Consider the following 16,581-nt stretch of genomic DNA (forward strand, 5'->3'; position numbering starts at 1 on the left):
GTAGAGCCAGAGTGTTTTTATAACACAGTCATGGAAACGGACAGAAACAGGATGCAATGCTGAAATACACACACACACACACCTGTGTGCGTATACGACAGGTGTGAAGAATATCCTGTCTACAGGTGTGCGTTTCAGGGAAACCAACTTTCACTGTAAAACTGAACAACGTAACGTTTGGATGTTCTCTGTTGAGTCATAGTGTGTCCTCCCTCCCTGTCATACCAAAACAACCCAATACCTGAGGAGAAACATTGGATTGGTCAGTCCTAGTGTGGGGGATAAAGGATAACTGTAGGGTGCACAGTCATGTCCCTGAATAAATAGACCAAAACAAAGATGATCTGATCTAAAAAGAACAAAAAACACAATCAGTAGAGTAAACAACACTGGTGCTTCTTGAAAGAATGAAAGAAAAACAAAAAGAGTCAGGTAAGAGGAAGGACTGGTCCTCCCAACAATGTCAGGGACTTACCCTGCTTAGACAAACGCCAACAGGCAAGCATTACTCGTTTGATTTCCTCAATTCCACATAACTAGTGGAAGGCCTTTACAAATGCCTTTTGTTTTAGTGTACTAGAATCTCCCAGGCAGGTCGCGCAACTAAAGCTGGTCTTAAGCTAGGTTTCCATCCAATTGGAGACAGATTTTCATGCAAATATTGTCAAATCGACATGAAGAAAATATGCACATTTTCCCTCTAGTGGTGTTCCCACCAAACAGACTTATTGCAGATTTAAAATATATAAAAAAAATCAGTGCATGATGACATAGTGCACACAAAATGTACTTTTTGGCTTACATTTGTATGTACCCAATAAAAATCTAAAGTTCAATGTGTTTTCATTGCATTTTCAACTCTACCAACATTTTTCTAATGAAAACGGTTGCCTTAAATAGCTAAAAATGTGCCCACTCTGGCCTTGGGACATGCGCTCTAGCCAACAGCTTGCACATAGTGCAGGTAGGTTGTGTGGGTAGGCTAGTCTACATGATGACATGATTTTGGATAAGAGTGAGAATATTTGAATTTGTCAAATAGCAGTCAAGCATGGATGATCATAACATCAGAATAAGACTCTTGATATTTATTGTAAAGGATCATCAAGCTCATCACCATGCACTTTATGAACGCTTAAGTTCAGCACTACTATTTTCATAGCATTTTACATTTCAACTTCAATGGGGTAGGGAGGAAGTCCCAAGGATTCCGGATAACGCGGACCCTTATCTCAGGGTGACTCTGTTGTGCTCCCATGTTACACTACAAGTTTCTGAGAGGGAGAGAAACCCACTCCTCTAATTCTATTGCAAGGAGGTTCCATAGAGAATTCATACTGAAATGTATTCTAAAATGCTGGAAACTGACACTAAGCATTAAGCCTATAGGGAAGCAGTGTTTTAGGAATGGAAACAACACAAACACTAGTTCAAGATGCCGTAGGACTCCCTTTCAGACTACCCAGAAGGCAACCAATGTGAACAGATAGTTACAGTTCTAATCAAACACATCAAGGTTACATTATTGCACCCCACAGACAATTAATAAGGGGAAAGGATTGTCAGTATGACTTGAGCCAGAAGGCTTCACCTCTTTTAGAGGAATAACATTGACTCATAAAGCACAATCCTTCGGAACAAGCCAGGATCCAGTTTTCCATGGCAAAAACAAAGGACTTTGTGCAGTGTCTGGCACTGCGGGCCCACGACTCTGAATCGCTGTCTAGGAATGCGGGCACACAACACACTGTCCAGTCTTTACCTATACTTTCGCCTCACAATGTCAGCCTTACTGGAACAGGGATAACGTCAGCCTTTAACAATGCTGTATCACCTGGAGGAGGTGCAAAGCTCTGTGTGCACAATAGAACAGAGCGGGGGGTAACATGGAAAAGGAAACTACTGTCGTTGCTTTAGAGTTTGACAATGTCCCACATGGAGTGAGAATAATTCTGTATTACAATGACAAAATGAATGAAGAAGTTATGAGAAAAGAGGCTCACATTTGAGGAAAACTCCAGCCCACTTGGTTTTGCATCAGTATGGTAGTCTGGATTGGAGGTTTTTTCCAAAGCAGATGCTCCATCTGAAGAGTTCATTTCACAGAAAAATTGTGAGGTGATTTGGGTGGGGGGGGGGGCAAGAGAGAAAGAATGAGCTAAAAGGAGAGAGAAAGAAGGAGCAGAGAGAGAGAAGGAGATGGAGAGAGAAAGTTTCACAACTGCATCAAGGACTTGGCTTATGAACTGACACTAGGTGCAGTGGAGCTATAAAAGAGTCAATTATAGAAATACAGAAAGAGACCCAAATACTGGGTTATGTAAGAACATTGTGCTGCTAAAAGCTTTGCTAGACATTTGAATGCTTGGGCAAATTTCAGTTTAAAAAATAAGGAACACTCACAAATGGCAAGTCCCTTCTACTCGAGGGAGACATAATCGGAAATACCTCATACTAGGATGCACAATTCAGGTAATCTTAGACTTCATTCATTTATTATATTTCAGGGGCAATTCAGAGCTCAAGGAAAACAGCTATACTCTAATCAGTTCTATTCAACTAGTCATTAGTTCTACTCTTTCATTCGTGTTACGTAACCTTGTGTGCTGGACAGGCACAGTGAGTGCCAGAAACACACTCCCTCTCCTCATTAAAGCTGCCGTGACTCTGCCCTCAATCCCAGCTTCCCCTCTCACAAAAGCCCTGTGGAGCGTATTGTCATCTTCTAGACCATGACCTGTCCATTCTTGGATTGTCTATCTGAAGTCCCATAGTCAAATCCATAAATTATATTCAGGTAAAGTAAAACCTGAGTGATTGCGGCAGGGTAGCCTTAGTGGTCAGAGCGTTGGACTAGTAACCGAAAGGTTGCAAGTTCGAATCCCAGAGCTGACAAGGTACAAATCTGGCGTTCTGCCCCTGAACGGGCAGTTAACCCACTGTTCCTAGGCAGTCATTGAAAATAAGAATTTGATCTTACCTGACTTGCCTAGTAAAATAAAGGTAAATAAAAGTAGTCCTTGTGCATAGAGTTGTTTGTTTTGTTGACCTTTGCAATCATTGGTTTTCGTGTGACATACATATATGAAACATCTGAGTCTCAGTGTCACTCTTAACGTGGAATTGACCACATACAGGGCCGACAGAAAGTATTCAGACTCCTTGACTTTTTCCACATTGTTACATTACAGCCTTATTCTAAAATAGATTAAATAGTTGTCCCCCCTCCCCATCAATCTACACACAATAGCACACAATGACAAAGCAAAAACCGTTTAGAAATATTATCAAATGTATAGAAAATACAAAACTGAAATATTACTTTGTTTTAAACGAGGCAAGTCAGTTAAAAAACATTTTTTATTTACAATGACGGCCTAGGAACAGTGGGTTAACTGCCTTGTTCAGGGGCAGAACGACAGATTTTTAGCTTGGGGATTCGATCTAGCAACCTTTTGGTTACTGGCCCAAGGCTACCTGCCGCCCCATTTACATACAGTACCAGTCAAAGGTTTTAGTTCATTTTTACTATTTTCTACATTGTAGAATAATAGTGATGACAACACTTTTAAATAACACATATGGAATCATGTAGTACCAAAAAAGTGCTAAACATATACTTTATATTTGAGATTCTTCAAAGTAGCCACCCTTTGCCTTGATGACAACTTTGCACATTCTTGGTATTCTCTCAACCAGCTTCATGAGAAAGTCACCTGGAATGCCTTTCAATTAACAGGCCAGCCTTGTTAAAAGTTAATTTCTGGGATTTCTTTCCTTGAGCCAATCAAATCAAAGTTTATTTGTCACGTGCGCCGAATACAACAGGTATTATTTCAGGCTCTTACTTACAGGCTCTAACCAATAGTGCAAAAAAAAAATATTAAGTGAACAATAGGTAAGTAAAGAAATAAAACAGTAAAAAGACAGGCTATATATAGTAATGAGGCTACATACAAACACCGGTTAGTCAGGCTGAATGAGGTAGTATGTACATGTAGATATGGTTATGCCAGCAGCATACCACCCTGCATACCACTGCTGATTTGCTTCTGAAGCTAAGCAGGGTTGGTCCTGGTAAGTCCCTGGATGGGAGACCAGATGCTGTTGGAGGGCCAGTAGGAGACACTCTTTCCTCTGGTCTAAAAAATATCCCAATGCCCTAGGGCAGTGATTGGGGACACTGCCCTGTGTAGGGTGCTGTCTTCCGCATGGGACGTTAAACGGGTGTCCTGACTCTCTGAGGTCATTAAAGATCCCGTGGCGCTTATCGTAGGTTTGTTAACCCTGGTACCCTGGCTAAATTCCCAATCTGGCCCTCAACCCATCATGACCACAAGAATCCCCAGTTTACAATTGGCTCATTCATCCCCCTCCGCTCCCCTGTAACTATTCCCCAGGTTGTTGCTGTAAATGAGAATGTGTTCTCAGTCAACTTACCTGGTAAAATAAATAAATGAATAAATGGTTAAAGTGGCAATCCATATATGATGATCAGAGAGTAGCAGTAGTGTAAAAGAGGGGATGGTGGGTGGGACACAATGCAGATAGCCCAGTTAGCCAATGTGCGGGAGCACTGGTTGGTCGGCCCAATTGAGGTAGTATGTACATGAATGTATAGTTAAAGTGACTATGCATATAGGAGAAGAAGTTTACTACACTAAGTTGACTGTGCCTTTAAACAGCTATGAAAATTCCCGAAAATTATGTCATGCTTTAGAAGCTTCTGAGTCAATCGGAGGTGTACCTGTGATGGAATTTAGGCCTACCATCAGAATCAGTGCCTCTCTGGATATAAAAGGGGGAGGCTTGCAAGCCGAAGAAGACAATCCCAACCGTGAAGCACGGGGGTGGCAGCATTATGTTGTGGGGGTGCTTTGCTGCAGGAGGGACTTGTGCACTTCACTAAATAGATGGCATCATGAGGAATTTAACATTTTGTGGATATATTGAAGCAACATCTCAAGACATCAGTCAGGAAGTTAAAGCTTGGTTGCAAATGGGTCTTCCAAATGGACAATGACTCCAAGCATACTTCCAAAGTTGTGGCAAAATGGCTTAAGGACAACAAAGTCAAGGAATTGGAATGGCCATCACAAAGCCCTGACCTCAATCCTATAGAAAATTTGTGGGCAGAACTGAAAACCCATGTGCGAGCAAGGAGGCCAACAAACTTGACTCAGTTACACCAGCTCTGTCAGGAGGAATGGGCCAAAATTCACCCAACTTATTGTGGGAAGCTTGTGGAAGGCTAACCGAACATTTGACCCAAGTTAAAAAATTTAAAGGCAATGCTACCAAATACTAATTGAGTGTATGTAAACTTCTGGGAACCCACTGGGAATGTGATGAAATAAATAAAAGCTGAAATTTAAAATAAATAAAAATAAATAGCTCTCTCTACTATTATTCTGACATTTCACATTCTTAAAATTAAAAGTGGTGATCTTAACTGACCTAAGACAGGGGATTTTAATGTCAATAATAAGAAGAGACTTGCTTGGGCCAAGAAACACAAGCAATGGACATTAGACCAGTGGAAAGGTGTCCTTTTGGTCTGATGAGTATCAATTTGAGATTTTTGGTTCCAACCGCTGTGTCTATGTGAGATGCAGAGTAGGTGAACGGATGATCTCCTCATGTGTGGTTCCCACCATGAAGGAGGTGGTGTGATGGTGTTTTATTGGTGACACTGTCAGTGATTTATTTAGAATTCAAGGCACACTTAACCAGCATGGCTACTACAGCATTCTGTAGCGATAAGCCATCACATCTGGTTTGCACTTAGTGGGACTATAATTTGTTTCTCAACAGGACAATGACCCCAAACACACCTCCAGGCTGTGTAAGGGCTGTTTGACCAAGAAGGAGCGTGACGGAGTGTTGCATTAGATGACCTGGCCTCCACAATCACCCAACCTCAACCCAATTGAGATGGTTTGGGATGAGTTGGACTGCAGAATGAAGGAAAAGAGGCCAACAAGTACTCAGCATATGTGGGAACTCCTTCAAGACTTTTGGAAAAGCATTCCAAGTGAAGCTGGTTGAGAGAATCATAGAGTGTGCAAAGCTGTCATCAAGGCAAAAGCTGGCTACTTTGACGAATATAAAATCTAAAATATATTTAGATTTGTTTAACACTTTTTTGGTTACTACTGGATTCCACGTGTTATTTCATAGTTTTGATTTCTTCACCAATGTAGAAAATAGTAAAAAATAAAGAAAAAGCCTTGAATGAGTAGGTGTGTACAAACCTGCCTGGTACTGCAAGTATTTAGATCCTTTACTCAGTACTTTGTTGAAGCATTTTTGCAGCGATTACAGCCTTGAGTATGACACTACAAGCTTGGCACACCTGTATTTGGAAGTTTCTCCCATTCTTCTCTGCAGATCCTCTCAAGCTCTGTCATGTTGGATGGGCAGCTTTCAATGCTCAGAAATGTTCAGGTCTCTCCAGAGATGTTCAATCGGGTTCAAGTCTGTGCTTTGGCTGTCCAACTCTAGGACATTCAGAGACTTGTCCCGAAACCACTCCTGCATTGTCTTGACTGTGTACTTAGGGTCGTTGTCATGTTGTAAGCTGAACCTTCATCCAAGTCTGAGGTCCTGAGCGCTCTGGAACAGATTTTCATCAAGGATCTCTGTACTTTGCGCCGTTCATCTTTCCCTCTATCCTGACTATTCTCTCAGTCTCTGCCGCTGAAAAACATCCCCACAGCATGATGCTGCCACCACCACGCTTCACCGTAGCGATGGTGCCAGGTTTCCTACAGACATGACGCTTGGCATTCAGACCAACAAGTTAAATATTGGTTTCATCAGACCAGAGAATCTTCTTTCTCATGGTCAGAGTCATTTAAGTGCCTTTTGGTAAACTCCAAGCTGGTGGTCATGTGCCTTTTACTGAGGAGTGGCTTCCGTCTGGCCACTCTACCATAAAGGACTGATTGGTGGAGTGCTGCAGAGATGGTTGTCCTTCTGGAAGGATCTCCCATCTCCACACAGGAACTCTGGAGCTCTGTCAAAGTGACCATCAGGTTCTTGGTCCCTTCCCTTACCAAAGCCCTTCTCCCCCGATTGCTCAGTTTGGCCGATCGGCCAGCTGTAGGAATACTATTGGTGGTTCCAAACTTCTTCCATTAAGAATGATGGAGGGCACTGTGTTTTTGGGGACCTTCAATGCTACAGAAATGTTTTGGTACCCTTCCCCAGATCTGTGCCTTCACACAATCCTATCTCAGAGCTCTACAGACAATTCCTTCAAACTCATGGCTTGGTTTTTGCTCTGACAACTGTGGGACCTTATATAGACAGGTGTGTGCCTTTCCAAATCATGTCCAATCAATTGAATTTACCACAGGTGGACTCCAAGTTGTAGAAACATCTCAAGTTTGATCAATGGAAACATGATGCACCTTGAGCTCAATTTCAAGTCTCATAGCAAAAGGTCTGAATAGCTACGTAAATACGGTATTTCTGTTTTTAATTTGAATACATTTGCAAAAACCTCTAAAAACCTGTTTTCGCTTTGTCATTATGGGTATTGTGTGTAGAATGATGAGGGAAAAAATAATTTAAATACATTTTACAATAAGGCTGTAACGTGTAAAAAGTGAAGGGGTCTAAAATCCTCTCCGAATGCACTGTATGTCCTATTGTACTGCCCTCAGTGTTCAGCTTAAATCCAAAGGTTTCTCAATGGGGGTCAGTAACCTGGGAATGCCAGATAGTTAAAGTCAGTCTCCATCCAGACAATGATTAAGCCACCGGACAAGATAATCTTCCAGGGCCAAAGTCCTCCTCACATTCTGTCCCGGTGACCCACCCAAATTCATGTGAGTGTTGCCTCATACACGTTTACCATTTTCCCCTTTAAAAAGGCAAAAGGACGACAATCATCTACCACCTCTAAGTTGTTAACTTGTTGTACTAACAACAATGGTTCAAAATAATAGAATGGTGGTATCTGCCACTGGGATGTGTACAGGAATGCACTGTACAATAGTTCTTCCTCACTGACCTGCCCACAATGATGCTAAAACATTCCACATGTAGAACTCTCCAGGACTACCCACATGTAGAACTCTCCAGGTCTACCCACATGTAGAACTCTCCAGGTCTACCCACATGTAGAACTCTCCAGGTCTACCCACATGTAGAACTCTCCAGGTCTACCCACATGTAGAACTCTCCAGGTCTACCCACATGTAGAACTCTCCAGGTCTACCCACATGTAGAACTCTCCAGGTCTACCCACATGTAGAACTCTCCAGGTCTACCCACATGTAGAACTCTCCAGGTCTACCCACATGTAGAACTCTCCAGGTCTACCCACATGTAGAACTCTCCAGGACTACCCACATGTAGAACTCTCCAGGACTACCCACACGTCAATTTGTAAGCATGTGCATACAGCATTTGACCACAAAGAATACCTGAAATAGTCAAAAACTGCATTTTAACCAACAAAATATAGTCTCTATTAATTTCATTGCTGCTTATTCCATGTCATAAGGAAACCAAGCTCACATGTCTACTGCACAGACAGTAAGTCCTACAAAAAAAAAAGATAAAAAAAAACAAACAGTGAATGCAACTGAAATCTATATTTAAAAGTATGACTTACTGAAAACAGGCATTGTGCCAAGTTCCTTGAAGAACCTTCACATTGAATGTGTCTTGAATTGTTCCCCCGCAACCCGCACAGTGGCGTCCATCTGTACCTGCAGGGTACAATTATGTCACTACAGGAAAAGCATACTCTATCCATTCATAAAAATAAATCACAGAAGCAATGCATTTCTGCATAGATTTTACTGACTGAACAAAGGTGAGACTTGTAATCTGTTTGCATAGACACATTTTTATATATATACACACACACACACACACACACACACACACACACACACACACACACACACACCAAAAGTTTGGACACATACATGTTTTTACTATTTTCTACATTGTATAATAATAGTGAAAACACAAACTCTTTGAAATAACACATATGGAATCATGTAGTAACCAAAAAAAAAAGTGTTATACTAATCAAAATAGATTTTTTATTTGAGATTCTTCAAATAGCCGCCCTTTGCCTTGATGACAGCTTTGCATACTCTTGGCATTCTCTCAACCAGCTTCATGAGGTAGTCACCTGAAATGCATTTCAATTAACAGGTGTGCCTTGTTAAATGTTAATTTGTGGAATTTCTTTCCTTCTAAATGCGTTTGAGCCAAACAGTTGTGTTGTGACAAGGTAGGGATGGTATACAGAAGAGAGCCCTATTTGGTAAAATACCAAGTCCATATTATGGCAAGAACAGCTCAAATAAACAAAGAGAAATGACAGTCCATCATTACATTAAGACTTGAAGGTCAGTCAATAAGGACATTTCAAGAACTTTGACGTTTCTTCAAGTACAGTCGCAAAAACCATCAGGTTCTGGGCGTCTGGTAGCCGAGTGGTTAGAGCATTGAACCAAAAGGTTGCTGGATTGAATTCCCGAGCTGACAAGGTAAAAAGCTGTCATTCTGCCACTGAACAAGGCAGTTAACGCACTGTTCCTTGATAGGCCATCATTGTAAATAAGAATTTGTTCTTAACTGACTTGATTAGTTAAATAAAGGTCCAATTTAAAAAAGCGCTATGATGAAACTGGCTCTCATGAGGACCGCCACAGGAAAGGAAGACCCAGAGTTACCTCTGCTGCAGAGGATAAGTTCATTAGAGTTACCAGCCTCAGAAATTGCAGCCCAAATAAATGCTTCACAGAGTTCATGTAACAGACACATCTCAACATCAACTGTTCAGAGGAGACTGTGTGAATCAGTCCTTCGTGGTTGAATTGCTGCAAAGAAACCACTACTAAAAAGGACACCAATCAGAAGAGACTTGCTTGGGTCAAGAAACACAAGCAATGGACATTAGACCAAATTGGAGATTTTTGGTTCAAACCTTTGTGTCTTTGTGAGATGCCGTGTGGGTGAACGGATGATCTCTGCATGTGTATTTCCCACCATAAAGCATGGAGGAGGAGGTGTTATGGTGTGGGGGTGCTTGGCTGGTGACACTGTCTGTGATCTTTTTTTTTTTTAATTCAAGGCACACTCAACCAACATGGCTACCACAGCATTCTGCAGCAATACGCCATCCCAACTGGTTTGGGCTTAGTGGGAATATAATTTGTTTTTTAACAGGACAATGACCCAACACACCCCCAGGCTGTGTACGGGCTATTTGACCAAGAAGGAGAGTGATGAGTGCTACATCAGATGGCCTTGCCTCCACAACCCCATGACCTCAACAAAATTGAGATGGTTTGGGATGTCGGAAGGCAGTGTGAAGGAGAAGCAGCCAACAAGTGCTCAGCATATGTGGGAACTCCTTCAGGACTGTTGGAAAATCATTCCAGGTGAAGCTGGTTGAGAGAATGCCAAGAGTGTGCAAAGCTGTCATTAAGGCAAAAGGTGGCTCCTTTGAAGAATCGCAAATATATTTTGATTTGTTTAAAACTTTTTGGGTTACTAAATGATTCCATGTGTGTTATTTCATAGGTTTGAAGTCTTCACTATTATTCTTCAATGTGGAAAACAGTAAAAATAAATAATAACCCTTGAATGAGTAGGTGTGTCCAAACTTGAATGGCACTGTATAAGTCTAAAAATATATGTAGCAAATAAAGATTCCAGCTAGATCTCTTTAAATGTTCCAAAAAAAAGCCTGCATTCACAAGACTTCCATTCCAATGCAATACATATTGAGTTTTGAAATGAATGGATCCAAGCTGCTAAATTCAAGTAACATTATTTTACACATCTGCCCGAACTTAATGGCAGAATCATTGACGTTGTTACAAAGTAACTATGCATGTTATGATGATCAGATGCATTGTAGCGAGCTCTCATTTGACAAATATCAGCTAACAAATGTATCAAGTCTCGAAGACCGTGCATCCCCCTAATCGTTTTAGCTTGGGCTTCCCTTTCCCCAAACAACAGATTGTATGTATACATTTTAAAAAGTCAACATTGTTATCCACATGTAAGCGTAACTATCAACTGGGAGAGACGTTTAGACTGCTCACCTTCCAGCTCCTCCATCTAATTGTTGTGTCGTCGTTATTTGTTCTTTATTTCCCAGAAAGTTCTCACAGTGATCCAGTGTGTGTTACATTCGGGGTTATTTATACTACGAATACAAGAAACGTATATAGAAATTGTAGTTTAAATCCCGGGTACATTTTCTTAGGAAGGAAAATATCGCCGTTCAGTTTTGGAATAGCCTACTTTGTTGGCAGGATGACGTCATGCAGTTGGAATTCCTGTACGGAGACCGGAAGGGATCGGCAGCAGCAACACCTGGAACAGGAGCAAATTGGAGCCGAAAGGGCAAATATCCACTACCCTGAAACTATAGCACCATCTACTGTCAGAAATATTTCACGTTATTATTTTTGTTAAACCATTTTCATATATGAATAACTTAAATGATGACATTCCCCGAGCATCTGTAATGCCAGCTTGTTATGACTGAGTCCTACACGCAGGATAGCCTACTGTTCCCCAAGCATGTCTGTGCGGCGAGTGGATACTTATACCTGAAGATAAAACACGACTTTGACACTAGTCAACCAAAATTATTGCAACCATCACACTGAATAAGCTACCCTGTAACTCCAAATCGAGCAGCTGTGAAGAAGGAAACTTCTAAGGGAAGCCATGCGGTTGGTCCATTTGGCTCTACATCAACTTTTCAAATCGCTGTTAGTGCATTCAGATTTCTATCACCTGAAACATGCACAGAACCATATAAACATGTGCACGAACTCGGCAAGTCTGCATGCATATATTTCTTTTATATTGTGCGCATGCTTCAGGTGGTAGAAATCTGAACGCACTACCAGCTTTTTGAAAAGTTGATGTAATTATACTTTCCTGTGGATATTGTCTCACATTCCTACTGCCAAACGTCCAACCCCAACGACAATGTTATTCAACATTCTGGCCTGTAGAAGTCGTGAGAGGAACTCCTGATTCAAACGCTAATTTCTGCCTGACGTAAAATGCAATGGAAATCAACGTCGGGTTTCCAGGCAAACTGCATAGGTGCAGTGGCCTAATGACTTAATTTTCAATGATTTACCTAAGGTATTGTGCCTATCTAATGTATGTTGACGACTCTTGTGGTTACTTAACTTTACTTAAGTGTCTGAGGTCGTATCGCCCTGTCCTGCTTGATGGACATTCTTGTTACATTTTCACAAATGGAATGACCACCTTGCTACAGTATTATGTCAACTGCCCAAACAACCACCAGACTGCTTTACTATATTGGCTTAGTTTAGTGCTCAGCCTCGTCATGGGAGTGAACCAATTATGGGTATAAACCCTGGATGACAGACAGGGGGCGTTGTATTGAAGGCACCACGCAGCCATCTCCTCGATTGTAAAAATATTTTTGAAGGTATAGAAATGCATATATTATGCATATAAGGTCTACATTCATTTGACACATTTACTCAATTTCAATAACTTAATGCATACTTTTAAATTATGCGAGCTAAACATAATTATGATTATTTTTTAATAATTCAAGTTGTTTTTTTATTGAGTACTAGTGTTACTGTCCCCACTTCAACAAAAACATATATATTTTTTAATGTAATTTAGTCCTTGAAACATATAATTGAAATACTGTAGAATTGCATTCATTCCTATGGAGTGCCAATAGATGCGTGGCTTCAAAGTCTCTCAATGGCCAATACCTAGCATCAGCAATCCAGGGTTTATAAACTCAGCAAAAAAATAAATGTCCCTTTTTCAGGACCCTGTCTTTCAAAGATAATTTGTAAAAATCCAAATCATTTCACAGATCTTCATTGTAAAAGGGTTAAAACACTGTTTCCCATGCTTCTTCAATGAACCATAAACAATTAATGAACTTACACCTGTGGAACGGTCATTAAGACCGTACAGACGGTAGGTCATAGTTATTAAAGCTTAGGACACTAAAGAGGCCTTTCTACTGACTCTGAAAAACACCAAAAGAAAGATGCCCAGGGTCCCTGCTTATCTGCGTGAACGTGCCTTAGGCATGCTGCAAGGAGGCATGAGGACTGCAGCTGTGGCCGGGACAATACATTGCAATGTCCGTACTGTGAGATGCCTAAGACAGCACTACAGGGAGACAGGACAGACAGCTGATCGTCCTCGCAGTGGCAGACCACATGTAACAACACCTGCACAGAATCGGTACATCCCAACATCACACCTGCAGGACAGGTACAGGATGGCAACAACAACTGCCCAAGTTACACCAGAAATGCACAATCCCTCCATCAGTGCTCAGACTGTCCTCAATAGGCTCAATGAGACATTAAATAAGAACAATACAATCATAGCAATTTCAAATGAACATCGAAATGAAAACCCTTATTTTAGCCTATTAGGGCTTGTAGGACTGTTGTAATGCAGGTCCTCACCAGACATCACCGGCAACAACGTCACTTATGGGCACAAACCCACCGTCGCTGGACCAGACAGGAGTGGCAAAAAGTGCTCTTCACTGATGAGTCGTGATTTTGTCTCACCAGGGGTGATGGTCGAATTTGCATTTATCGTCGAAGGAATGCGCTTTACACCGAGGCCTGCACTCTGGCGGAATCGATTTGGAGGTGGAGGGTCTGAAATGGTCTGGTGGCGGCATCACAGCATCGGACTGAACTTTTTGTCATTGCAGGAAATCTCAACGCTGTGCGTTACAGGGAAGCCATCCTCCTCCCTCATGTGGTACCCTTCCTGCAGGCTCATTCTGGCATGACAATGCCACCAGCCATACTGTTCGCTCTGTACGTGATTTCAGACAAGACAGGAATGTAAGTGTTCTGCCATGGCCAGCGAAGAGCCCGGATCTCAATCCCATTGAGCACATCTGGAATCTGTTGGACCGGAGGGTGAGGGCTAGGGCCATTCCCCCCAGAAATGTCTGGGAACTTGCAGGTGCCTTGGTGGAAGAGTGGGGTAACATCTCACAGCAAGAACTGGCAAATCTGGAGCAGTCCATGAGGAGGAGATGCACTGCAGTACTTAATGCAGCTGTTGGCCACACCAGATACTGACTGTTACTTTTAATTTTGACCCCCCCCCCTTTGTTCAGGGACACATTATTCCATTTCTGTTAGTCACATGTCTGTGGAACATGTTCAGTTTATGTCTCAGTTGTTGAATCTTATGTTCATATGTAACAGGGTTATAATGGTGATTCCCCTTGCCACTTTATTGTTAAGCCAATGGGTTTTTAGTTTGAGTTTGTCTTGCCTTCACCTACTCAACATGGCATCTGATTGGCTGGTTTGCGTAGCTTGCTTACGAGGGGGGATGTTCCAGTTAGAATCGTCCCAGTGAACAAGTACCAAACCAGCGGTAAGTTGTTGGTTGCAAAGCACTGTACATCAAAAGTGATTTTTATACTCTCAAGGGATGATTTAAATGTACAATTTATATCAAATTGTTTGTAAATGTTCACACACAAGATGCAGCGGTTTTTGGAGAATATTTGTTTTGCTTTTACATCATTGTGACCATAATTAGAGGTTGCAGGATGGTAATGTGACATATGATAAAGTCTCTTATGGTGGTTTATTTTATTACTTGGATGTTTTAAAGTCACCGAGTGTACTTAACATGTGACAGGCATGTTTACCTATGAGGGCTAAGGGGTTTGATCAACCACTTTTCACTCTAATTCTCAAGGAGAATAGTCTAATGACTGGAATATTTAGTGACTGATTTAAAGCAGGGTCTGCATCCTTGATATACACAGCTTTACCTTTTAGTTTTCTCTATTAGGTAGTATATATATATTTTTTCTCTGGATTATTCTGTACATATGTTGAGTGTCTTTGTATCTGGTATGTTTGCACAGTGCCGTTTTGTATTTTGTTATTTTTCTTGGCAAGTGGAATTCAGTAGGGGGGAGTGTAACAGGGTTATAATGGTGATTCCCCTTGCCACTTTATTGTTAAGCCAATGGGTTTTTGGTTTGAGTTTGTCTTGCCTTCACCTACTCAACATGGCATCTTATTGGCTGGTTTGCGTAGCTTGCTTACGAGGGGGAATGTTCCAGTTAGAATCGTCCCAGTGAACAAGCACCAAACCAGCGGTAAGTTGTTGGTTGCAAAGCACTGTACATCAAAAGTGATTTTTATACTCTCAAGGGATGATTTAAATGTACAATTTATATCAAATTGTTTGTAAATGTTCACACACAAGATGCAGCGGTTTTTGGAGAATATTTGTTGTGCATTTTGTTGTAAAGAATTCCCGCCAGTACTAGCTAGCAACTTACCGTGTCTGGTGGGGGGGGTTTCATATATTTTGTACAGTGCGTGAGTGCAGAGTTGATGGTGAGACGTGCAATTTTGTGCTGTTCCTAACAGAATAAAGCTACATGACTGGTGCTACATATTGGAGTTCCGTGTCGATGACTGATTGTACACAACGCCAGAAGAGTACTGTTACACATACAAATATTTGCATATGTTAAGTTTGCTGAAAATAAGCGCAGTTGACAGTGAGAGGAAGTTTATTTTTTTGCTGAGGTTATATGTCATTATATTGAACCAATGATTTATCTATACACTAGATGACTGACCGAGGACGCTGTGTTGATGCCACCGTGCCTCAGTCTTGGCACTCCCCCACCAGTGTAAAAAATACATTAATAAAACCTAAGCAGTCAAACAGGGAAATGGTTCCAATATTTTTTCCACCATTCATTTTTCCCTTAGGGCATTTTAGAAACACTTTAAAATATGGGCTGTTTTTCGTGTAGGCTCATGCTGCCGTGACGTTTTGATTACAGTGTAAATCCCCACGAATGATGAAACGCTCCCCTTGGGCCAATTGAGATATTGCATGCGACGAACACATTTCTGTGAATTACTACAGCTTCCGCCTTGGGCCAATCAGTGATTTTTTTTAAATGCCGGATCTCTATGGCAAGACGCAGCATTCACCCAGGTTTCATCAAAATCGGGCCGGTGCTGTATGAGATATCATGTAACTAAAGTACTTATGGATGGAGAAAGATTCACAGTCCCCTCCCCGATTTCATCGTGGGGACAACAACAAACACTGTATAGCCTCAAAACATGGTTAAAACTATCATTTTGATATCGTGGAGGGTCAGTTCTTGCATCTATTGATTTGAGAGTTCTCAAGGCCCATCAAAACTGAGGCGGGTTGTGTCTTTGTTATTGTTTCAGTTAAGGACTCTAGCTTTAACAGTAGGCCTATTTGAACAGTGGTTGGAAGTACATCTGATGATATGTCTTCATACAGGGGAATTGATTTGAGTCATGGATTGTAATGAAGTGTGCATCTGTTTTCTCTTGCACTGAAAATGTTTTCTATTTTATTTCATTTATTTGTATTACAATAATAAATCGATACAAAATGTGAATACAAGTATACTTAAAGAATTTACAAAGGACAGTTGAGTAAGTCCTAGGGGTATTATAACACGTAACACTAAGACCGTCAGCGCCAATAAGACAGAGACTTTGGATGAGGGGTGGG

At 41.3% G+C, this 16,581-nt stretch overlaps 1 protein-coding gene across 6 annotated transcripts in view; it reads right to left on the reverse strand.

Annotated features, from left to right (window-relative positions):
* Positions 1-12,320, reverse strand: part of LOC118358399 (LIM domain kinase 2-like) — a 47,656-nt gene extending 35,336 nt beyond the window's left edge. For 2 of the 6 annotated variants that reach the window (XM_035736195.1, XM_035736196.1), the window contains exon 1: positions 8,627-8,723. Coding sequence is in view for 4 of the 6 variants with exons in the window: in XM_035736191.2 (XP_035592084.1) it covers positions 8,627-8,723; positions 11,088-11,103 (113 nt within the window). In the remaining 2 variants the exon portion in view is untranslated. Of the gene's footprint in view, positions 1-8,626; positions 8,724-11,087; positions 11,362-11,669; positions 11,796-11,955; positions 12,031-12,198 lie in introns of those variants that run through there. The other 4 variants (XM_035736191.2, XM_035736193.2, XM_035736194.2 and 1 more) reach the window with 4 other exon arrangements.
* Positions 12,321-16,581: the final 4,261 nt, after the last annotated feature.

This window comes from Oncorhynchus keta, chromosome 25 (genome assembly GCF_023373465.1).
Source record: "Oncorhynchus keta strain PuntledgeMale-10-30-2019 chromosome 25, Oket_V2, whole genome shotgun sequence".
NCBI classification, from domain to species: Eukaryota; Metazoa; Chordata; class Actinopteri; order Salmoniformes; family Salmonidae; genus Oncorhynchus; species Oncorhynchus keta.